This window comes from Solanum tuberosum, unplaced genomic scaffold (genome assembly GCF_000226075.1).
Source record: "Solanum tuberosum cultivar DM 1-3 516 R44 unplaced genomic scaffold, SolTub_3.0 scf00150, whole genome shotgun sequence".
Lineage (NCBI taxonomy): Eukaryota > Viridiplantae > Streptophyta > Magnoliopsida > Solanales > Solanaceae > Solanum > Solanum tuberosum.
In genome coordinates this window covers 414763-437600 of record NW_006239073.1, presented here as the reverse complement: position 1 = coordinate 437600, position 22838 = coordinate 414763, and the positions used below count along the sequence as shown (strand labels likewise).

The 22838-nt window shown below is 33.5% G+C and overlaps 5 protein-coding genes across 8 annotated transcripts; 3 read left to right on the top strand and 2 right to left on the bottom strand.

The window, feature by feature from the left end:
• Positions 1–2040: 2040 nt before the first annotated feature.
• On the bottom strand, positions 2041–7107 carry LOC102603634 (thioredoxin-like protein 4B). 4 transcript variants are annotated; one of them, XM_015311036.1, is made up of 5 exons: positions 6893–7107; positions 5808–5965; positions 4837–4903; positions 3104–3205; positions 2041–2662 (listed from the first exon to the last, which is right to left on the bottom strand). In XM_015311036.1, exons 1-4 carry the CDS (start codon positions 7022–7024, stop codon positions 3107–3109), a joined length of 456 nt encoding a protein of 151 aa, XP_015166522.1. In that variant the 5' UTR covers positions 7025–7107; the 3' UTR covers positions 2041–2662; positions 3104–3106. The 4 variants fall into 4 exon arrangements, with proteins under 4 accessions (XP_015166522.1, XP_006352705.1, XP_015166523.1 ...); XM_006352643.2 differs by having other exon boundaries at positions 2041–2645; XM_015311037.1 differs by having other exon boundaries at positions 2041–2474.
• Positions 7108–10226: 3119 nt separating this feature from the next.
• On the top strand, positions 10227–11807 carry LOC107061574 (uncharacterized). The gene is made up of 3 exons (XM_015311014.1): positions 10227–10466; positions 11070–11304; positions 11657–11807. Exons 1-3 carry the CDS (start codon positions 10233–10235, stop codon positions 11680–11682), a joined length of 495 nt encoding a protein of 164 aa, XP_015166500.1. The 5' UTR covers positions 10227–10232; the 3' UTR covers positions 11683–11807.
• A 1716-nt stretch (positions 11808–13523) lies between these two features.
• Positions 13524–15295, top strand: LOC102603296 (F-box/kelch-repeat protein At3g24760). Its single transcript, XM_006352642.2, has one exon. It carries the CDS (start codon positions 13640–13642, stop codon positions 14804–14806), a length of 1167 nt encoding a protein of 388 aa, XP_006352704.1. The 5' UTR covers positions 13524–13639; the 3' UTR covers positions 14807–15295.
• Positions 15296–15921: 626 nt separating this feature from the next.
• LOC102602957 (RNA-binding protein FUS) lies at positions 15922–19153 on the top strand. Its single transcript, XM_006352641.2, has 8 exons — positions 15922–16137; positions 17551–17631; positions 17706–17794; positions 17950–18024; positions 18228–18370; positions 18462–18572; positions 18659–18718; positions 18820–19153. Exons 1-8 carry the CDS (start codon positions 16015–16017, stop codon positions 18927–18929), a joined length of 792 nt encoding a protein of 263 aa, XP_006352703.1. The 5' UTR covers positions 15922–16014; the 3' UTR covers positions 18930–19153.
• A 667-nt stretch (positions 19154–19820) lies between these two features.
• LOC102602618 (vesicle-associated membrane protein 721) lies at positions 19821–22687 on the bottom strand. The gene is made up of 5 exons (XM_006352640.2): positions 22390–22687; positions 21193–21334; positions 20985–21105; positions 20796–20858; positions 19821–20217 (listed from the first exon to the last, which is right to left on the bottom strand). The coding sequence occupies exons 1-5, from the start codon at positions 22577–22579 to the stop codon at positions 20071–20073; spliced, it is 663 nt and encodes a 220-aa protein (XP_006352702.1). The 5' UTR covers positions 22580–22687; the 3' UTR covers positions 19821–20070.
• Between the last annotated feature and the right edge of the window lie 151 nt (positions 22688–22838).

Below are 22838 nucleotides of genomic sequence, written 5' to 3'. Positions count from 1 at the left end.
ACTTAAAAAGTAAATTCAAATGAGTTTTATGATTAATATCTTTGCTTGTGAATCTTCACAACAACAATAACAACATGCCTATACTTCAGTGTAATTACCCGGTGAAATCTGAAGAGAATAGAATATGTGTAGATCTTCACAAAGCTATCATAATATTTAGTATAATTCTATAGGTAGGTTGGCAATATGCTAGCGTAATTCCATAAGTAGGGTTTGAAGAGGATAAAACTTATTCAAACCTTATTCCTTCCTCATAAAGATAGAAAGGTTATTTCAGAAAGACCCTCAGATCAAGTAACCCAAACAAAGGGCTAAATATCAAAAAAGCAAAATTTATCAATATCTTAGAGACTAAGAGTGTTATATATTATCGTTAGCTTAAAATCCTAATTATTACCAAATGAATATGACTTTATTATATTTGCAGTCAAAGTTCAAGATTTCCTGCACCATTTGAATTATTATGCATATATGTACAATATTGTTAAAAGTTAAAGCTTGTAATACGTACGATGTGATCCATTATTGGGACAAAGGACTTAAAATCTTGTACTGTTTTATAGTACTAAAGACTGTTTATATAGTTACTCCAAATTAAGAAGATCGTTAGTTTTATTAATTAGTGTCCCACAACTGTAATTCTTGTAGCAAATATTGAATTTAAGAGTAATGATTTGCAGTATAATATGGTTCGGAACAACATGAAATGATTTGATAGCTAGAGTTGCAGAATTTAAACCAAAAGAGTTCATCGATTGCTATGTGTACGTAAAAAAGTTAATCTTGCAACTATAATACAATTTTTTGATAAAAAAGTTCGAATAAACCCTCGGACCTCTATATAGCCCCACATTTGTGGATAAGAATATGCATTTTTGAAAGTCATAGTTTTTTGAAAGTCACTAAGAAGCCAAAAATATTTTTCATTTATTTAAGAAGCACCAATTTTAGAGAGGTGAAGGATTCAGACAAGCTTTTGGGTTTTTATTAGTTTTAGAAACTTATTTTAGAAGTTGAAAAACTGTTGAATATCCTTAAAAGTACTTTTGTAAGCTTGATTGAATACAAACTGTTGTTTTAATATTGATAAAAGTATATTTTAAACTGATTAATCAAACACAAACTATTATTGATCTCCTGAAGTATCTTTTTAAAAAATATTTTTGACAAAAGAAATTACTTTTCAAACTAAGTGAAATTTAAAAGTTTGATCAAACAGTCTAGTTGTAATATGTTATATATTTTTATACTATGAATTAATGGAAATTCTAGATGTGAAAATCAAAGCTACATATGGATATTTATTGGCTTATGGAGTAATTTGCTGTCTATTAAATTTTACTAACAAAAAGTCAAGTACTTCTTTCAGATAAACTGCAAATATGTTCCAATATCAGACCTAAGTCAACATCATCTCTTTAATGAATTACTATTCCCTATTTGACTTTCCACTTTTTAATTGCCCACTAGTCAGACAATATGTATTGGGGGAATTATATTTTTTTTGTTTAAAAGAAATGATCTCCCATGATCCATAAGAAAAAAAAAATTCTATAAAAAAATTCGTGTGAGAAGAACCATATAAAGAATCTTTATAATTTTAGCTAGCTGGTTGTGATAGTTTGTAGTGGTCATCGAGGTAGACAAAATGTATAACAAGTATATAATTCGTGTATACACGAATTATTCATTGATTATACACTAATAGTGACTAAATTTCGTAAAAATAACAAAATACTAGTGTTTTTTCATTAAATTAAATTCCAAAGACATTGAATTCATTACCCCAACTAAATGTAGGAATGCAAACAAGTATATACATAATGGTTTATTCAATTGTACAGCTCAAGCTGTCTAGTGTAAAAGAAATGAATTATGATGATAAAACATTAAAATTCAAATTTAATCATGATGGAAAATTTCAGAAAAATGGACAATGATAATGATGTGTTTCTTGGTATCTATGATTTGCACTATAGTATGTCTATTATTTTGCCTTTTTTTTAGATAAAGATAAAGAATTATCCATAAATTGTCCCATTTAAAAACAAATGTAAAGCCCACATGGGGTTCCTTCCTTATAAAAATTATCTGGCATACAGTAATAATATAAATACATAGTTGCATGCAGAGGAATACAAACCACACATTAAATCCATGTTTCCTCGTGTCCTTCCTTTCTCCACAATTATGAATTATTATGTAAGTAATAAGTTAAGAAACAGCAAAGAAAGATTATTTTTTTAAAAAAGCAGGGTACGTGAATGGGAAATGGGGGAGGGGATTACAAAATGGAGAGTCGAACCCTTACCAACAAGGTGAATGTTCTGATAGTCAACTAACTGAACTACTCAGATTTATCACTTGCATTGTATCACCCCATCATACTCGATGCTTTCTGAACGATACAGGTTTTCTAACAGCTAAGATATCCAAGAGAAATGTCCTGATTCTGCATTAATTCAACAAGATATCTCTCCTAAATCAGTCTGCTGCGATCCTGTTTCTTATATTGATATTAAAAAGTACCAAAATTCAGAACCCTTTCAACTTCGTGATATGGATTCGTAATGGTCAATATAATCATCCAGAAACAATGGCTTTCAAGATGTGAAGTTTTCTCTTGCAGCTCAGCAATCAACAGTCTGAAATAAGAAAACAATTTGAGGGGAACAAATATCAGATCAGTATGTGTGTGTTTAGAATGAGGAAATGTTTTTCATGCTTGGTTGTGGTCATGGAAAATACTTATTGAAGATTGACGATAATTTCAGCAAATTGGATGGTGTCTTGATGAAATTTAGGAGTATTAAGTTCACAATGATCTTCGAGTTTTGGTTGGAGAAAGTGATATAGTGCAAGAGTTAAAGTATTTGCAAAGAAAAATGACTTTTGCCCAAAAAGGGGGAGTAGTCAAAATTTCCCTCTTGGTAGAAAATGTTTTTCGTAGAAAAGATTTTCCAATACCAAAAAATGTCTCGTGAAAAGTACTTTTTTGGTCATACCGACAACACATTACAATTTTAACTTTTAAAATTTAGACTCAAGCTGAGAAATATGTCAAGTTAGGAACTAGTCAACCTAAAATTACTAACAACCATACCTGCTAAACATCTTTGTATAGCAACTGAAACTTTGGTATTCTCTCTGGAGGAAGGGGACAAGTCACTATGAGCTTGCCTTTCATGGCCCCTCTAAATATTGCCTGCTTACAAACAGGGACGGTCGAGCAGTTAGAAATGACTCCACATTCATGACTTGTAAAAAAAATGAATCATCAGAACAAAGTATCTACTCAGCAGATTCAAAAAAATGCACCAAGAACTTTAGTATACTAGCTCCTGGATAAACAGCCAACTAGAACACAATCTTATGCACATCATAGATGCAAACTGAATGAACAATCAGGTATTCTATAAAATTATGAGCTAACTGAAAAGAGTCTAACCCTCTACCAAATCTATCTGAACCTAAACTCGTTCTCTAATTGTTTAAGTTGATACACAAAATAGTTGCTACACTCACAGGCAACTCTTAGCAAACTAGGAGATCTCCCTTCCGGATCTCAAAAAGTTAGAAGTCTTTACAACCTGGAAACACAACTTTCCGAGCTTTATTCGATGCGTAACTTTTTAGACTTCTTAGAGGAACATCCTCCTTGAAAGAAATAAGGTGTCCTTAACTTATGGAAAAGGGATCTCAAACTACCAATTTTATTTGATAACCGAGAAATTCCTGAGTCCCAATGGCGCACAGTTCGAAACTCGGGAGATAAAGGGCCCACCAATATACTGTTCTCAACCTAAATACCAGGCTTTTGTTTGAGGCAGTGTTCGAACATGTGTGTGTCTAACCACATATCACATGTTGCGCTCTTACAACTAGACCAAAGTCCTGGAGCCATTTCAGAGTATAGATTTTAACATTTATTTCACTTATATTGCTACAGAATATGCATCTCAGTGTACCCTTGACTATTTGACAGATCTGGTAGTTGTGCTTTATAATAATCTTAAGAACTGATCCCTGATAAAACTTAGTTTCAGAAATTTATGGCAGAAATACTGTCTTGTGGTATGGTTATGCATTGAATCTTAAGTAGGGACTGGATGCGCAAAACAACCCATTCCCCTTTACGATGACTCAATGAACTTTGACACGTTACATCTGGTTGCACGTAATCTTGACTTTCGCCTTTCACTCGTGCAGTTGGACTAACTTCTCCCTTCCACAATTAAAGTTTCCTGCCGTTCAAACTTCATGTCCAGACTCCAGGGGACATGCAGAAACAAATCTACTAGCTTAATAAGCTAATATTGGACACCCCTCCATACATATACCAGAAGTTTGAGTCTAGAAATTAGAAGCTTGTGATATCTCAGCCATTCTCCAAAAGCCAAAGTATATCTCTTCAACTTAAAGCCACAAACGCGAGATTACAATCACATATATTAACTATTGTTCTGCCAAATTACTTGTCTTTCTGGCTTTCATATTCCATCAAAAAACACTCATGGCATTAATGGATCAACTTCATGCAAGTATTTGCGCCATACTAGTCACTCAATATTGCTGGTTGTTATGGTACCGTATATTTCACTCTTTAATCAAACGCCTTCCGAGGCTTTGGCACATCTAGAACCCATGGAGACTTAAACAATCTTGTTTAGAAAGTGCTACCCGAAGTTTATACAGTTGAATAACGAAGTCACAATTATTGAAAAGCTGCACTTCGCAGCGAAGAGCAAATAATTTTACACTTAATATTCATCTGGAATTCTGGATCATAGGAAAAATACTAAGGTCTAGAAAGAAAGTTGTGAGATTATCCCATACCTCTACAACATCAATGAAGTCTTGTTTTCTTTGAAATGCTCCAACCCACTTGGTGTGATCTGCACTCCTGGAGAACATCCATCTCAGAGAAGTAAGAGCTTCAATCATGACAGAGGTCCATAAGATACAATAATATCACAGGAATGTAATTGCAACATCAAGCTGTCCTTGACATATGCATAACTCAGTTTACAAGTAATTGCTTTATAATTGTTGCAATGTCGTCATCAAATTTACTACATAGATAACTCTTTCAGTATTATTATACAATTAACAGATAGAGAAATAAACCTTTTTTTTTGCTTTTGAAATATTAGATTGAGAGATAAAATTTTAACATTAAGGTAGCATAGCGAGTGGTAGGGGGAGAAATAGAGAAGCAAATTATTTGCAAACTTTCGTTGAACGTGTTCCAATATAGCATACCCTCCATTCTCCAATGAGGGAGGAGGCAAGTACGAATATATGACGACAAGAAGGTTATCTGCAAATACTTAGCCAATAGACTAACACATTCCTTTTCTCTCTTCTTTTCTTTTAACTAGCCTCTCCTTCCTATTTCCTAGTAAGAAACATTTTAGGCCTTCACAATTCTCTTTTCACCCCTCTCCCCGATCAAAAACAAAACAGAGATTCAGCTCTTGCAAGTAGTTGATTGAACCGAGTCAAAGTCACTTCAATTTCCCTTGATTGAAGGACCAAAGAACTTGTTATCCAAAATGTTGTGGAGAGCTTCCAGCATTCTGAATTAAATTAATTTTCCAACAAAATGTGTCTAATATATGGTCAAGATTATTGATTACAGTCATATAAGGACTAAAAATATGGTGTGCTCCTAACGCTCGACAGAGATACAAACGGGTATAAGACCATGGATGGCACTTTCTTCAACTAAATTGAATCACAACAACAACATAAAGAACATGTCCATAGCAGAAAACTTCGAAAATTCGAACAAAGAGAAGGCATACCCAGAATCCATCTTCATATGATGAGCATTGAAGAAGAAAATGGTAGATGGTATTAAGGTTATATCAAAATACTTGACATAAACTCGAACATCCTCTGAATCAATATCCACTAAAGCCACAGTCGTAAACTTGGACACCTCTCTCACAGATTTATACAGCTGCAGCCAACAAGAAGCAATGAAGTAAATGAACCACTCCAGAAAATATACAACTTATGCAATGTCAACTTAACAGTGAAAAAACACAACTTCTACACAGTTCGAGTGTCTAACGCATAAGGGTGAATTCACTTTTTCCACAGCTACCTACATCTTACACCCAAAACTATACAAATCGTAGTTGTAATTTGTAAAATATATACTCCCTCTGTCTCAATTTGTGCGCAACTATTACTATATGCAAAGACAAACAACTTGCGCTATTCCCCGCCAAAAAAAAGATAAAACGTTCTCCAAGAAAAATTATGACTTGTAGTCTTCTTCCCAAAACAGGAATTCCTTCAACAAAAATTATAACTTGTAGTCTTCCTCCAAATTTTTTTTATAACTTGTAGTGCACCCAAGGGTGTGCCCTAGTAGTCAATGACATAGGTTAAGAACCATAACGTCTTAGGTTCATAAGGTGATTTATTCTCATCTGTCCTAGCCTTGTTGCTGGTGGAGGTGGTAAGTATCCCGTGGAATTAGTCCATGTGCATGAAAACTTGTAGTACTATTAGACATTTGATGAGTTGATCCTGGAGCATATCTACTAGAGCTTTAAATTCAATGCACTCATATCGTAAACTATATTACATAATTAGGTCATTAATAAGGTAATTACAGACAAATCTCTGGCGCAACCTGATGAAATTGATTACTAAATTGCTACTACTGGTATAAGTATTCTCTATACTTTCAGTGTATATAACTTAAATCCATGTATAATCTCACTAGCTTAGCTTAAAATCCTAAATTCGCCTAAAATTTAAGTTTCCTCAGGTAATGATCTTTACAAGAGAAATTCAAGGAATTGGAACAAAATAGATTAGTCTATCACTGTTTCACAAAAAAAAATAGGAGAAAACAGAAAAAATGGAGGCGTACGATGTCGTCGAGCTGGAGGCAAAGAGGATCAGAGGATCGGCCGAGACGGAGGACGAGAACTTTGTCGATTGTGTCCCTTATTATCGAATCTACTTCTTCCTTCTTCGTCAGCGTCCTCAATATATACTCCATCTTCTCTCCCCGTCTTTTCTTCAAAATACGGCCAAACGCTACCGGAAAAACTTTATAAGTATTTGCATGCGAAGAGGGCTTCGCCGGAGTGGTGCAATTTTACAGTAAATACATCGAGAAATACATTTTTTTATCAGCTAGAATAATTGCACTTTTGGTCCCTTAATTATAGATAAAATGTGATTTTAACCTTTGATTAACTGAAATATGTGTTTTTAGTCCTTTTGTATAGAAAATTGGGTATAGGTTGTTTGGCCCGTTAGGTGACATGTTTGAATCCGATAATATAACGAATCATTGTGATTTAATTTGTCGAGTCAAATTAATAAATGGATCATTATTCAACTCGTTCTAATTTAAATTATTAGATGGATTACAAAATATGAGTTGATTTTGCTAATTCAAAAGTACTAATTATTTATTGAATGTGTTGTCTTCAAATCAATAAGAGGGAGTTTGTCTACGCGTATAAATGAGTAAAATTTATCGAGTGGTTATTCAGCTTTGAGTTTATCAAAAAAATGTTTGTCTTTCTTTGAAATTGATTTATTGTTAGTGTCCACTTGTGCCTATGAAGCCACGGGGTTGTCTCACGAAGCTTTTTTTTTATTCAATATCTTCACATCTACTTTCTCTAAGATGAACCAGTCCTTTGCTATCGCAAGAATATAGCCATCAAAGAGTTATATGTGCTACTTCGCTTATTATACCATATTTGCTCAAAGAGGCATATTGTAAATGCATAGGTGAGTGATAATTAAACATAAGAGACATGTCTGAAGTTGAGCAAATATATATATATATTATTATTATTAATGAGCCAATTTGCCACCTCTAGGTATAATGCATTAGTGCTATCCTTAATTAGGATTCACTATTAGCTAGGTCAGAAACAACATTAAATATGAAAGAGACAAGAAATAAAACCTACATCTCAATATTCTTTTTTATTGGATTACGACTTAATGAAACACTGAGAACCAATTACTTAACTGAGTATGAAAGGTTAGAGAATTATATACTTACAAAGACAAAATTATATAATATTTAATTTATTATATATTAATTTAATTAAACAATCACCAGACATTTTAATCACCCCACCTCCCAAACATATTTGTGAGGTGATTCTTTGAAGAATATGTCTTCTTAAGCCCATATATTTTTGTAGGTGCCCATTGCAGTCCTTGTTTTTTCACAATTGTTTGTGTCCACTACTTCGTAAATGTGTTAGATGTCTCATAAAACAAAACAATGGAGTAATATCTTATCCACCCAATTCATATTCCTATAGTTTTATTTGTCGGTTAACTATTCGATATTATAAGGTTAGAATCTCATATTGGTTGAAAAATAAAGTGGTGATCTGCTTATAATATGGACTTGAATGATTTTTTGCTCATGTATTAGCTTTAGATGTTGATTAGTTAGACTCAAATGTCATATTTTTACATGATATCAAAGTCAGGTCCATCTCTATTTGGACTCACAATCCACAAAGTCAGATTTATCCCTACCCGATCCACAACTTGCAGTTTGAGCTCAATATTATGAACCAAATGTACTTGTGATTCAAAAGTTATTTTCTTTAATTTGTTGAAATACTGTCACATAATCTAGAGAATAGTAATTTATACTTTCTGGACCTACCTCATCTAATACTTCCAAAAAAATCCTTTGAGAGGAATAGTAACCTAATGAGACCATGAGAGTGTTAGATTCAAAATAAAAATAATTCTAATTAGCAAAAAAACTCAAGGCTATCGCAAGTGTAGGTCTACAAGATAGCTATCACAAAATTTCGTCGTTCGTTTCATCATAAGATCAATCTATCACTCAATTATACGTATTTTATCGTTATCTAATTGCAACCAACAATTATATATCTACTTATCGTATTTTTACACCTGCTCAATAAATAGTAATTCAAAGCAACTCAATTTATGCCTTGGCAGTTGGGACTTCAAGACTGATCTTTCTATTAAATCTTATTGTAACATGAAAAATACCCCAAGACTCCCTTAGATGGCCATAAACCAAACACCACCAAAGGCCCTACATTTTGTATGGTGAACAGAGTTTCCACCATAGATAAAATCCATTTATTACATTTTAATTTCTTTATTAGTGTCATTTTTTTCTCCCTTAGATTCAAGATTTGCTTAGTACCCACCACATGATCAATTAGTCTTACTATATATTTAATTTGTATAAATATAATCCTTATTGCCACAAAAATCACAAAACACACCAAAATTAGTGTCTTCATCTTTCTCCAAAGGCCAAAGACAAGAAATTTTGGCTTATTACAGACAAACACATATAATTCCTTCTATATATGATCCATTTGACCAAATTTTTTTGTCTCACTTGTATAGTCTAAAGAATCTAGTCTATTTAAAATATATTTCCACTAACATGCAGGTTAGCTAGTTTTCTAATATTTTTTTTTTCTTCATCATAAAATTATTTATTGTCATGTTCACATCTAGCTAACTTTGAGCATTCACATATATAACAGATCCTTCAATGGCTTTTCAAGAATGCAAATGAGACCAATTTTAACACCAATTCTAGCAAGAAGCAAGTTGTTACTGGTGAGTGAAAAAAAAAAACTTTGTTCACTATCTTGTTAGTTTTACATTTTAGATTTGCATTTCGTGTTCAAATATTGTAATTTCACCGATAGTCTATTTTTCAGATTACCATATCAGACTTGACACGAAGATAGTCTGATATGAAAAGTTGCCTATTTATAGCTATTCATGCAACTTTACAAATTGGAATATGTTATCGTTCTATTTTTCAAATTATCATATCAGACTTGACATATGAAGATTGTCTAACATGAAAAGTTACCTATTTTATAGGTCAATTTTTCCTTATGATGTAAATAAATTATACATTGTCAGCGCGCAGAACTTAGATTGCTACATTTTAATGTCATTTTTGAGATCCGAAGTCATCAGTGTTTGTTGATTTCTCTGTTTTTTCAGATGAGGAAGTGAAATCCCAAGGCATTGTCCTGTTTGCGATTTCTCGAAAAAAGAGAAATCGAGCTGGAAAATCAGCAAATTCATGCTGCTGCAACATCCTCAATTTGTTCAACACATTACGCAGAAAAGACATTGCGAAAGATTATTTCTACAGCACGATTCGTCTAAAGAGATTGGAAAGTTCGCGAAGGAAACAACAATTTGTAGATTGCATGAAGATGAAAAAACAGAGTCTTACTCGTGGATTAAGCTTTCGTCGAAAGTCAGATTCTGCCACAGCCAAAGTTTTGCCAGTTAGTGATGGCCATAAGGAGCAAAATTTTAGTGCAGATAAGAAGGAAAAGGCTAATGGAGATAAAATCAAGACAGTTTCAAAGATGAAAGAACTAATAAGATGGGCTGCTGCTGCTAAATCACAAAAGGGAGGAAAATACTTTGGTCAAAAGGTAAGATTACTCGAATTTAACTTATATACACCGACAATTATCTAGTGTAACGTTATTTGTTTTAGCAAGTTGCTTGTACTATCAAGGTTACGAGCCATTTAACTTATTTTAAGTCAGTAAAATATAACACGAGATCTGGAAATAAAATCTTTGTAGGTTAGTTTTCTTTTATTCAAATGTAATTGGTCATAAAAGATCGAAAATCCATACTACATAGTACACGACTCCATATTATTTATATCTAAGAGGAGAAGTACAAGCATATTCTTAATATTATTTGACTTGTCTATTTATATATCTTATGACGAACATGTTGCCACGATCACATTCAAGTAATATGTAAATGAATTATATTCCATCAATTTTTCTTATGTTATACAGATACAGCTTTTATTCTTCCCAACTACTCTCTATATATATTTTTTTATGTTGTCACTAATGAAAATGTGTCTGGACCAGAAAGTGTGGCCACACTCTCAAAAGTTCTTTAAAAATAAAAAATATTTTGTAGTAAGATTTAACTTATATACGCTAACTATATAAAAATAAGTATTTATGAACAGTTACTTGTATTTCTCATTTAAGTGAACTGATAATGTGTAGGTTCTGCACTTACGCGATAGGTCGGACTTAAAGGCAGTACCAGATGATGATGATCAACTGAGCTATGACTCTCCAAAGATCAGCTTCAGATGGGATGTTGATCAAAATTACTCTGCAATTTCAGTGACAAAAAATCACCAATCTATAAAAAATTCCCCTTTAAACACTATGGTCCATATAGATCAGTGCCTTGCAGCAACTAGAAAAGGGAATTGGGTCACCACAGATTCTGAATGTAAGTTTCCTTAGTCCTTTTATTCAATACATAATGTAGTCCAAAGAGGATACGATATCTAGACTCCAAAAAGGAAGTATGTAATGCTAGATTGTAAATCGAACTAAGGTCTATTTCAGTAAAGTCATAAAACTAACCAAAATACATCAATCATTCGTATATTTGGTATAATATGAAAAGCAATAATGCATATTCATTAAGTTCGTACCAAAGATTACAACCCTTGTTAAATTTGAAGAAGTACTTATCGAGCCACTATAACCTTCTCGGTGATTATATCTTTTTTGTTTCATATTTTAATTTTGAAGCAAACTTTTTTCCATCAATTTATGCTATTTTTTTTTAATAACAGTTGTGGTACTAGAGCTAGAGCTATGAAGAAGATTGGTGGTCTCTGTGCCACGTGGATTATAGTAATTTGTTCATCAACTTTGCTACTTTGATGTAACGTTGTTTGTTTAACGCACATGACATTCACCTTATATGTCAATTTTATATTCTAACCAACGTTCAACGATAACAATAATGTGTCTGGATGCTGCTAAAAACCCACGAATAGCAAGTGCCTTTTCTTGTGTGGATCTTATTTTATTGGGTACTTGATGAGGTGACCACCTTCACATTTTTATTTTACTGTTACATTGAGAGTTACTCAACATATTGCTTGACGTGAAATGGATAGTGGATTTATTTGTCGTTGTTGAATCTTTTTTCACAGCTCGATAGATAATTTGATAAGACGCTGAGTTTTTTTTCCGTGTTTTATAATATGATTAATCAATATGTTAACTAATTGATTATGATAAATTGGGTCGAATTTTAATGTTTGTTACAATGAAATTAAAATTTATAAGTGGAATCTGAAAACAGTGGTATGTATATAGTCTTATTCCTAGTTTGTAAAGACACAAATATTATTTTCGATATATATTGGTTCAAGTAAAGCATATCACAATGGAAGAAATATGAAAAAAATACAGTAAAAATAAGGGGAAATAAACATTAACAATAACAAATAATACATATACTTGGACCATTCTACCCAACTTTCAAACTCATAAATGTTTCATGGGACCAATTTCAAACTAATATCCCTTCATTCATTGCATTTAGGCATAATACATAGACGTGATCCTTAGTTTAGCGTTAACTAGCAACTATGACCTTTAACATTGAGTGTGCATAAGTAGATACTTAAACTTGTATTAAAATGAATAAATTATAGACACATTCGTCCTACATAGCATCATACATGATAATTTTGTGTCCTACATGACGTCTTATGTGTATTATGTCATGTAGAGCATGTATGTCTGTCTACTTATTCAATTTTATACAAGTTTAAGTGTCTACTTGTACACACTCAAAGTTGAAAGACATAGTTATCTGCTAAAGCCAAGTTAAAAAGTTATATTTATGTATTATACCTTGTATTTAATTTGATTATAATTACACTATAGGTGAATTGAAGACTTTTAATCCTCTTGCCTATTAAAAAGAAGAAACTTTTAATATGAAGTTATTTTGATATGCAAACAAAAAGAAGTAAGCAATCTATTGGTCTTAATTTAGTAATTTGTGATGAAAGACCTCAATGATCTATACAATCATTTATAATCTAGTAAAGGTCTTCAGTAGCATTTCCTCACTAGCTCTCTTGGTATTTTAAAGCTTAAAAACCAAGTCCTAGTAATTGGTAAGACCTAAAATAACCAATTTCAACTTTTAAATACTCCATTCGATTTAATTTGTTTGTACTTTGATTTGATAAAAAACTTAAGAAAGTATTTTTTTTTTTAATTCTTGTGAAGTTATGGTATTAAACTAAAGATAGGTAGAATGTATCAAAATACCCTTCAATCTCACGGACTTTAAAAATTAAAATTAACGAATTATCAAAAAAACTTTTTTTAAAAAAATAAACTAAAAGGAAAAATTAAAAAACAAATTAAACCTTTTTTTTACCCACCCTCAAGAAGATCAATAATGTTCTCACTTATTCTTCAAATTAACTTAATCGCTTAAACCTAACTTTAATCTATCAATTGATGATAGAGGCACTCAATCACTCGAGCAAGTCTGACTTGTCTCAACCATATTAAATTTCCAAAAGCCAATTCTTTAATTTTTCTTACTCTTTATATGTTTGTTTTTCTGTTATATCACTGTGCAACAAAGTAGGAAAACCAACTACTCCTCACACAGTCTTCATTTTTTTTCTATAATCTAAACTAAAATCCCACACACTTTATCAACTCAATAAAAAAAAACAATCTTTTTCAAAAACCCTCAATCAAAAAAACAATCTTTTTCAAAACCCCTCAATCAAAAAAGGATGGAAGAATCCATTTGTATTCAAAAACTCAATTCTCAAAATGACCAAAAAATCAAGAATTGGGATTTTCTTTCTTCAGATCTTACTGAAAAAATCCTCTCATACCTACCAATTCGTTCTATAATTGTTGCTTCCTCTGTATGCAAGATCTGGAATTCCATCATCACTTCTTCTTCTTTCACTACCAAAATCTCTGCTACAAAAAAGCAGCCATGGCTTTTTCTCTGTGGCCAAAACAGCATTTTTTACAACAATAACCAACCATTTGCTTATGACCCAGATGCCAATGAGTGGATTTCACTTCCCACTTCAACCCTTTTGTCCCAAGATTTCTTTATTGGTTCAAATGGTTTTTTCTTTGCTACAACTTCTGAAAATTTCAGTTTTAAGCCTATTTTTAATGGAATTTGGGTCCAAACAAGCCCTTTGAGGTTCTCCAGGTGTAATCCTCTCGTGGGTGTTTACAATGAAGGGTTAAATCCAAGATTCATTGTTGTTGGTGGGGTTAGATTTGTTGGTGGATTAGTTGATGTTGAGGACAGATTGGCTGTTGAGATTTATAACCCAAATCTTGATTATTGGGAACTGTGCCCACCTTTACCAGCAGATTTTAGGTCAGGGAATTCATCACAGTGGTTATGTTCAGCTTTGTTAAGAGATAAATTCTACTATGTTTTTGGGATATATTCTTGTTTTATTACATGTTTCAATTTGGATGAACATTTGTGGAGTGAGGTACAAACACTTAGACCACCTGGGATTTTGTTTTCATTCTTGGTAACTTGTCAAGATTGTTTAGTTTTAGGTGGATTATGCAATTCACCAAATGGACCAAATTTTGTTCTATGGAAGGTTGATGAGAAAACAATGGAGTTTAGTGAACTTGCTACAATGCCTCAAGCATTGATGTATTGTTTGTTTGATAGTGATGAAGATGACAAATTTGCTAGTTTGAAATGTGTTGGATTGGGGAATCTTGTTTATGTGTACAATGAAGAACATCTTAAGAATTATCCTGCTTGTGTTTGTGAATTTAGTAATGATTTTGGGATGTGTAGTTGGAGGAAGTTGCCTAATTTGCCACCAAATGCTAGTAAGTTTCATAGAGTGATTAGCTTTTGTTCAAATGTTTCACTTGACAGCATTCTTGTTGGTGCAAGAATTTGAAGTTTCACGGCATCGAGCCATGTGGTGGGATGGATGAGAATATTCATTATCTTTAACCAGAAGTTTCAGACTTGAGCTTTGAATACAAGGAAACTCATGCTAAAGAGCATTAGCTAGTGGGTCTATGGTGTGAATTCAGATTCGTCGGACTTACAACTCTTGAAATTTCACCAACAACCAAGATGTATGGTGGGAATAGATGAGATTCTTTCTCGAGTATAAGCTTTTGGAATAGAGAAATTTATGGTGGGTCGGGAGTGATTTCTCTATAACAAGCCCTACGCTAGGCGAATCCTGATTTTTAGGATGGTTTTTTCATTTCATAATTGTATATGTACGTTTAGAGATATGTACTTGGTACTTTTTCCTGTTTCCAAAATTATATATATATGCAATTATACATGATAACTTTTTTCATGTTGTGCTCGATGTAATTTTCAGTTAAGACTTCAGGTAATATTAATTATTTTTAAGTTATCCAATCCATTTCTTCTTCTTTTTGGATCTAATAAAGGTGAAAAGCAAATAGGGAAAGTGAATATATATTCGATTTTGAGATCACCATTTAAGCTATATAAGGCAAAAGAAAAAAAAATTATATAACTGAAGTTAAATCATTTTTGCTTAAGCTCCAATGACGTGTGACTGAAAATTTAACTATTTTATTAAAGTTTAATTATTTTTAAGCAAAATGAAAATTATATTTTAAAAAGTTAAATAATAGCTTAAAATATGATGAGTTATTCAAATATTAGACGGTAAGATTCATAAATATATTAGTAAAAAACATAAGATTAGAGTCTAAGATTATCTAGAAGAATAATTTTCAAGAACTATATTTATTTTTTTTAGATTTTCATTCGTGTTTGGTATCCATATTGTAGCCAGACTAAATTTGAATTTGCGCCAGAAAGTCCCATAATAGTAAAACCCTCCACTCCACCACAATCCTTGTCGAATATATTTATCCAAGTTTTAAGAACAAAATCTAACTAAATGACCTAAAAGGGGTTATTTGTATAAACCATCCCTTTATAGAACCTCGTGGCCCGTTAAATTTCGGGCCTCAAAATAAGCCCAAAATTTCACCTGATAACAAAACAAACAATTAGCTGCTGCCGCTGTTTCTGTCAAGGGTTTACAGTTGTTTCTCTGTAGAAGAAGAAGAAGAAAAGGAGGGTTTTAGGGTTTTTGTTTATCAGAAAAAAATGGATAGGTACCAAAAAGTAGAGAAACCCAAGCCTGAATTACCCATTAACGAGAATGAGATCAGAATCACTTCTCAGGGACTTGTAAGAAACTACATCAGCTATGCTACTAGTCTGCTTCAGGTATAACACTCACTTTTTTTTCGTAACTGGTAAAGTTGTTGTCATGTGACCAAAAGGTGTCGGGTTGAAGCTTTAGTGCACTGGACTGCTTCTTCTTTATTGTGGCAGTAGTTTTTACTGTGTTTTTTGGTATAATTGTTATGCATGTATATATAGGTTTCCATTGGTTGTTCATAAAGGCATTCCAGAAAGTGAAACTGTTTGCTTTTTTCAGCTGTTTTTTTGCTTCCCCGATGAATTGGTGTTGTTTGATTGATTGGATTGATGTTTTTTTCTTTTGGCAATGGTTTGGGATAATTGTGGAATCATTTACAGACAGTGTTAAAATGTTCGGCTTTTCGGCCCTAAAGGTATTATTTTTGGTTTGGATGTGATTGCATGCATTTATATTTCGTGTGCCTTTGTTGACAATGTAATATATGGATTGAGATTTTTATTTTTAAGCTGTGAAATAGTGTGGTCTATTGAGTGCGATCACTGCTCTGTGTTTGTAGGATGTTGCTACTAACTATTCATAACTTTTGGAGTTCTCATGGTCGTGCATATTAAAGTAGTATTTGCACCAAGTAGTTCCATTAAAACAGAGTCAATGTGCATATATCTTTTGCTGTCAATATGTAGGCTTATGTTTATTACTTTAACATGACAATCACTTGAGAGTATTCATGACATGTGCCTAGAAGAATTAATGATCATACCTGCATATTGTCTCTGTGATTTGAGACTTTATTTTTATTGCTGCATAAATACTTTGTGCAAGGAGGATTTCAAAAATTTGCACGGGCACAGGAAACTGGTGGTTATATTGGTTCTTCATCAATTGTTGAAGTTACATCTTAATAGGACAGCAAGACAATTAGATTTCCCTGCAATTATTTATCCAAAACTTCTACACAGAGAATAATCTGGTGTTGTATATGTGGTCTGACAAGAATAAGTAAGATCCTAAGCTGAGGCTGTTTTGATGGTTCAATTTTTTGAAATGGAGTACCATAACGGAGAATTCAGTAGTAGCTGAGTTAAATAATTTTGCTTTTCAACTTATAATAGCTGGCAGTTGATTCCATATGGTTCAGCAGATGAAAGGTGAAAAGGAGAGTTTATGTAATTGTTTAGTGATATTCTTTGAAGATGCCAACTAGAGTACTTCTGGTCTGTTCTTGGCTCTGAGGATCTTTCTTGTGTGTTTCCTATATTCAATTGCTTTGTTGTTGCCTTACTTCAAGCAAGAAATACTTGTAGGCTTGTAGCGTTATGATCTCTTGATAATTCATTCTATCCCTAAGGTTGATGGTTGAAGCTGCATTGCAGATTATATCTTTCTCATTTTTTGGTGGGAGGTCTGATGTAAACTGTAACCAGAAACTTTTCAGAAGTGGCTAACAGAAAGTTTTATGACTATTGGCTATTCAGGAGAGGAGTGGGAAAGAGATCATTTTGAAAGCAATGGGTCAGGCAATAAGCAAGACTGTAGCTGTTGCAGAGATCATTAAGGTAGCTTGCCTGCTTCTTTTTTTTCCCAGTACACTTTCTGTATTTACCATATTCAGATGTAATTCATTGTTCAGAGAAGAATTCCTCGTCTGCATCAAGATGCTGCTATCAGCTCAGTGAGCATCACAGATGTATGGGAACCTATTGAAGAGGGCCTTTTACCGTAAGTTTGAAGTCTTGCTAACTTTCTCAAATTTGTTTGTTCCTAACTGCCTATCATGTGGGATAAGTCTAAGGTTTACCTTTTATTCTACAATTGGGTGCAAATTGCATAGCTGTGGTTCTGATTCTTGTTAATGTTGGTTTTCTTTGTAATAGTGTGGAGCAGACTCGGCATGTCTCAATGATTTCAATCACCTTGTCAACAACGGAACTGAACAAGGACTCTCCAGGGTAATCCTTTGCTGTATTCATTTTTTATTAGGATGTTCTTTTAGACCCTTAACATGCTTACTCGAGTGCAAATTTATCTTACTTTATTGAGTCATGGTTTATTGTGATAATTCCTTTTATCTTTTCGAGTCTTCTGGCAGAAATTTTTCTTCTCTATGGTTTGCTTGATTTACAAATCATCTTATGTAAGTTCATGTTCATAGGTATCAAGCGCCTTCTGAGATTCAGCAGACTAATTACTACAACAACAATAACAACAACTATGCCCCACGTTATAGTTACCAGCCTCGACAGCAGCAACCACCACCTCGACAAGCACAAGCAGTTTACAATGCTGGTAATGAAGGTAATGACCTGCTAACTAACAGAATAATTATATAACAATGATTCATGTGAAATTTTGCTACATCCTCAAAAATTACCATAACTTGATTTAGATTCATATGGCCGAGGGGGTGGTCGAGGCCGAGGGCGTGGTAGAGGTAGGGGACGTGGTTGGAACAGAGGTGGATATACAAATTACCAAGATGGATATGATAACTATCAAGGTATTCTTCCTTACCTCAAGTATTTTTTTTTGGTTTGGAGGCTCTAACACTTCCTGGCATTGATGTATATTATTTCATTTTGATAGAAAATGGTGGGTACTCAAACTGGGGGCGAGGTGGAGGCCGTGGTGGCTGGGGATATCGTGGTAAGCATGGATATGTCATTTGTTTTCTTCTCCACCTTACTAGCTTATATCATGTTATAAATGCATTTTTGGTTCTTAATATTTTTATGTTGTGGTGTCAGACTCTGGATATGGAAGAGGCAGGGGTGGAGGTGGCAGAGGTTATGGTTATGGTCGTGGACGTGGACGGATGGGCATCCGTCCAAGGGGTGGCAATAACAACCAGGCTTAGTTGTTGATTGTATCTCTAGTTTGCTATACCTTAAACGCTGCCTTGGCATAATGGTTTTCTTTTGTCCAATGTCTGTCTAAAAAAAGCATGAAATTATTATGGCTTGTTGCATCGACGGGTTGTCTTGTTTTCCAGCATCATTATATGTGGGCTAGGCATATATATCTCTAGTGAAAACCAAGTTCAAGTAGTATTTATGCAATTAGAACATATTCTTTTGTTTATCTTAAAATGTCTAATCATTTCTTTATTTTTATTTCATGTTTTGGTACTCTCTTATGAATTTTTAGCCCTGAGATTTCAAGATGACGACTTCCTTCAAATCTTAAAAATATAATCCTCTTATAGCATCCCAGATTCATTATTTGTTGACTGAAGAATGTCTCAATTAAGAATAGAAACAGAACCGGAGAAATTGAATTTCTGCTCGTGTCTATTGCCTTGGAAAGCCTTCAGTTTTACTTACCATAAGGTAAAAGGTACCTTAAATTCTTTGGCGTAGATGCAAATATACCTTATTGTTAAGTTTGAGAAATTAACACCTATTCTGTCGGTGTTTGCTAAGAAATAGCAGTCAGAAGATATGATACAATACAACGAAAGAGAGGAACCACATGTTAACATGCGTGAAAAACTCTACTTCCCTCGCAAACGGAAGAGACCTATGCTCAACCCAAAACTATGCAAAACATTATACAAAGTTTTGACAGTCCTAAAAAAATTATCAACAAACACCATCCTGCTGGGGCTAAATTTTCAGAGTAAATCCCAGTTGTTGCACAACAGAGAAATACTACTTTAGTTGGTTGATACTGTCTAGTAAATTATTCCAAGGCAGCCAGGCATAAACAAAAGACAGAAAATAGAGCAATATGTACTATTTTCACCGGGTCGTTCAAATTTTGGATCTTTCAAAAGTATACTACACGTGAGCTCCCAAGGAGAAGCTTTCAGCAGTAAGTCACTTCACAGCATGACAAGCTATATAGGCACTTCATCATACCTCCACAGCATAGAGCAAAATGTATCATTCAAAAAATAAAAAATTAAAATTGAATTACAAGGATCAGGCATTTTACTGCTAGAAGTATTAAGAATTATAGTTCAATAACCACCGTTATAATAAATAAATGACCATCAATTAATGACAATTGAAGCCATGACATATCGAAAGAACTATGACCAGAATCAAGGCCAAAATGATGCCCAGGACTATAAGCTTTATCTTCATGTTCTGCAACCACATCTTCCTCCTCACTTTTGTTCCTTGTGTCTTGAAATCTTGTGCCTGCAATATAATAATACACTTTTAGAAACCCTAATAATTATAGTTTAAATGCAAGCAAACGAGTAAACAATAACACAAAGCAGATGACAAAAAGGGGAAAAGATACAACTTAAGGTGTGATAATGCAGCAATTCACAGGTTCCAATATTCCAACTGCAGGAGCAATTTACAGACAGTTAGCTACTAAAATTTAAGGAGAAGATCATAGCATGAGTTTTGACCTACGGACTTCACAGTGGCGTGGACCAAGTGATAATTAGCAAAACATACAAATGTAGAACAACGAACGCAAATCAACAGTGTATATCAAAAGTTACCACCTGATGCATCATTACCACATCAAATTCAGCAAGTAACTGGATATATGTAGACCACTTCCAATTTGCTAAAACTAGCAAAGTAGCAGGCAATCAGATAAGTTCTATCAATTCTTTTTCAAAAAAGTATGCTAGCAGCTCTTATTCATATAACTGGCAATAAGAGCTTTGTCATCAACATTTCAAGGTAGGAATTTCTTAGAAGCAGGGAATTGAATAGTCTTATCCACCAAAAGAGAAAGAATTCCACAGCATTCAAACCTGTGAACGAAGGTTCTCAGTTTTATCCACCAAAAGTTCAATTTTCTCCCCACGATCCAGGACCTGCAAGGCCACAATTCTCGTTAACAAACTGCAATACAGTTTCTTGAACTCTCAATGTTTTCTAGTTCCACATCAGGATACCAAGTCTTTTAAAATAATACTATAGTACAAAGGGAATATGCTTACCTTCTCAATGTTTTCCATCATCACACCTTTAACTTCTGAAACCTGAGCCTTCACCTTTGCAAGCTTGTTGATTTCCTCTGGATGATCAACACAGTACTGCATCTGATCCTTTATTTTGGGCCTGTAGTTATAATCATGGTCTTGAGATATCAGCATTCATACTAAAAAACAATAGTGGTAGAGAATGAAAAGGGAAAAGTCAAAATACCCAAACTCCTTGTTCAAGCTGTTAGCAACAGCTGTAGCAGCTTTGCCTCCACCATATTTCTTGGTAAAATCATCCTTAACTCTCTCCAGAAATGCAATTGGGACCTGCCTGCCAACAGACTCCACAGCTACAACACAGTATGCTGGTTGTACAAAATAAAGCCCATTAGCTTTACAAATGCCAAAACACAAACAACATGACAATGGCGCATTATTTATCAAATTGCCAGATAGCAATCATTATTTTAAGTACAGTGGTAAATGCACACTAGTATCCTAGGAAAATAAATACTTAACAAAGTTGTATCAAAATTGTTTCCTTATATCATCTTTCAATAATAAGCATATCCAACATGATACTCAGATAGCTCAATAATTTCCCAGATACAACAAGTGAGACAATAATCTGTCAAAATAGACTTATTTTTCATATACATTCCAATTCTAAAATGAGAAAATCCCCCGACTACTTATACTATGTAGAAATACATACTATATCGCCTCCATAAAAGTTGGTGATCCGACATGCTAAACTTAAGACAGCTGCGCAAAATTTGCATTTCGCGTTTAATTTCATGGATCTCTCACAGGAAGACCACAAATTAGACAAGCAATCAAGCCTGGGTGTCATCTCAAAATTAAAACGGTTCTACGCGTCTATGTTGAGACAAGTAAAATAATGTTAAAAGTCCTGGTATTTCCAACAGAATGAATCAAAGATGCATTGTCATCCGCACTGCTAAGCAAACGAAGAAACTGCAAGTATCAGTAGATTCTAATAAAAGAACACCAAACTGACCGAATTACACAAAAAACGAATCAAGCAAACAAAGGCACAGACGATGATTGGAGGATCTTCCATACAAGTCCTTATCCTCTAGTTCTCTTAATAAACAAAATTCTCGAATATCCTTATTTTTGCAAATAGTTCACAAAATAAAAGAGATCTAAACCAAAAATTTGCTTCAATTCAAACTCAACGCCTAGGAATTGACCACTTATCAGTATGACTAAGATCTAACACAGTCAATATCATAGCAGTAGCGATTCAGATGAAAATGGAACTGATCGATAAATTTGAACTGTCAGATCAAAGAAGCAGATAATCATAGATAACAGATCAGAAAAAAAACCAGTCGACTTACAGATCAGAACAAACACACAGAGGAAAAGCGAGAAAAGGAAAAAAAAAACTCACTGAAGCCGTCATCGACGAGGTAGTTAAAAGTATGTCCATCACAGTTATAGGTGAACTTGTTGTTGGAAGCAGGGAGTTTCTGAAGGCACTGAGATGCAATACTGGTGAAATTTCCAGTGAACTCAGTATACTCAGCGAGAATCACCGTTCCTCGCGCAACGAAGCTGTAGATCAACGATTGTTGCCCCATTTTTGCTCTCTCTTCTCACACTCGAGAAGAGACAAAAACCCTAGCTATTTCGAATTGCAGAGAACAAAATGAAAAAAATGAAACACCGAAAAAGAGTATGTGCGTATATTTATGCGTGAAAGTGTACAAGCACAGAGAAACGATGAATTTTGATTTCTTGGGAAGACCCCACCGAATACACATACAAAAACTAATTAATGTGATGTAATTTAACTTGATATTAATAAATTATAATAAATCATCCTAATTTAAATGTGTA

What these genes read in the sequence shown, in the direction of transcription:
- LOC102603634 (XM_015311036.1), bottom strand. Translation starts at nt 7,024, where the DNA reads ATGGAGTATATATTGAGGACGCTGACGAAGAAGGAAGAAGTAGATTCG. An exon ending in GCCTCCAGCTCGACGACATC is followed by an intron (nt 5,966 to 6,892) that starts GTACGCCTCCAT and finishes TGTTGGCTGCAG; the next exon opens with CTGTATAAATCTGTGAGAGA. An exon ending in ACTTCATTGATGTTGTAGAG is followed by an intron (nt 3,206 to 4,836) that starts GTATGGGATAAT and finishes GTTTGTAAGCAG; the next exon opens with GCAATATTTAGAGGGGCCAT.
- LOC107061574 (XM_015311014.1), top strand. Translation starts at nt 10,233, where the DNA reads ATGAAGATGAAAAAACAGAGTCTTACTCGTGGATTAAGCTTTCGTCGA. An exon ending in GAAAATACTTTGGTCAAAAG is followed by an intron (nt 10,467 to 11,069) that starts GTAAGATTACTC and finishes GATAATGTGTAG; the next exon opens with GTTCTGCACTTACGCGATAG. An exon ending in GGTCACCACAGATTCTGAAT is followed by an intron (nt 11,305 to 11,656) that starts GTAAGTTTCCTT and finishes TTTTAATAACAG; the next exon opens with TTGTGGTACTAGAGCTAGAG.
- LOC102603296 (XM_006352642.2), top strand. Translation starts at nt 13,640, where the DNA reads ATGGAAGAATCCATTTGTATTCAAAAACTCAATTCTCAAAATGACCAA.
- LOC102602957 (XM_006352641.2), top strand. Translation starts at nt 16,015, where the DNA reads ATGGATAGGTACCAAAAAGTAGAGAAACCCAAGCCTGAATTACCCATT. An exon ending in CTGTTGCAGAGATCATTAAG is followed by an intron (nt 17,632 to 17,705) that starts GTAGCTTGCCTG and finishes TTCATTGTTCAG; the next exon opens with AGAAGAATTCCTCGTCTGCA. An exon ending in CTGAACAAGGACTCTCCAGG is followed by an intron (nt 18,025 to 18,227) that starts GTAATCCTTTGC and finishes TCATGTTCATAG; the next exon opens with GTATCAAGCGCCTTCTGAGA.
- LOC102602618 (XM_006352640.2), bottom strand. Translation starts at nt 22,579, where the DNA reads ATGGGGCAACAATCGTTGATCTACAGCTTCGTTGCGCGAGGAACGGTG. An exon ending in TGATGGAAAACATTGAGAAG is followed by an intron (nt 20,859 to 20,984) that starts GTAAGCATATTC and finishes GTGGCCTTGCAG; the next exon opens with GTCCTGGATCGTGGGGAGAA. An exon ending in CTGAGAACCTTCGTTCACAG is followed by an intron (nt 20,218 to 20,795) that starts GTTTGAATGCTG and finishes ATTATATTGCAG; the next exon opens with GCACAAGATTTCAAGACACA.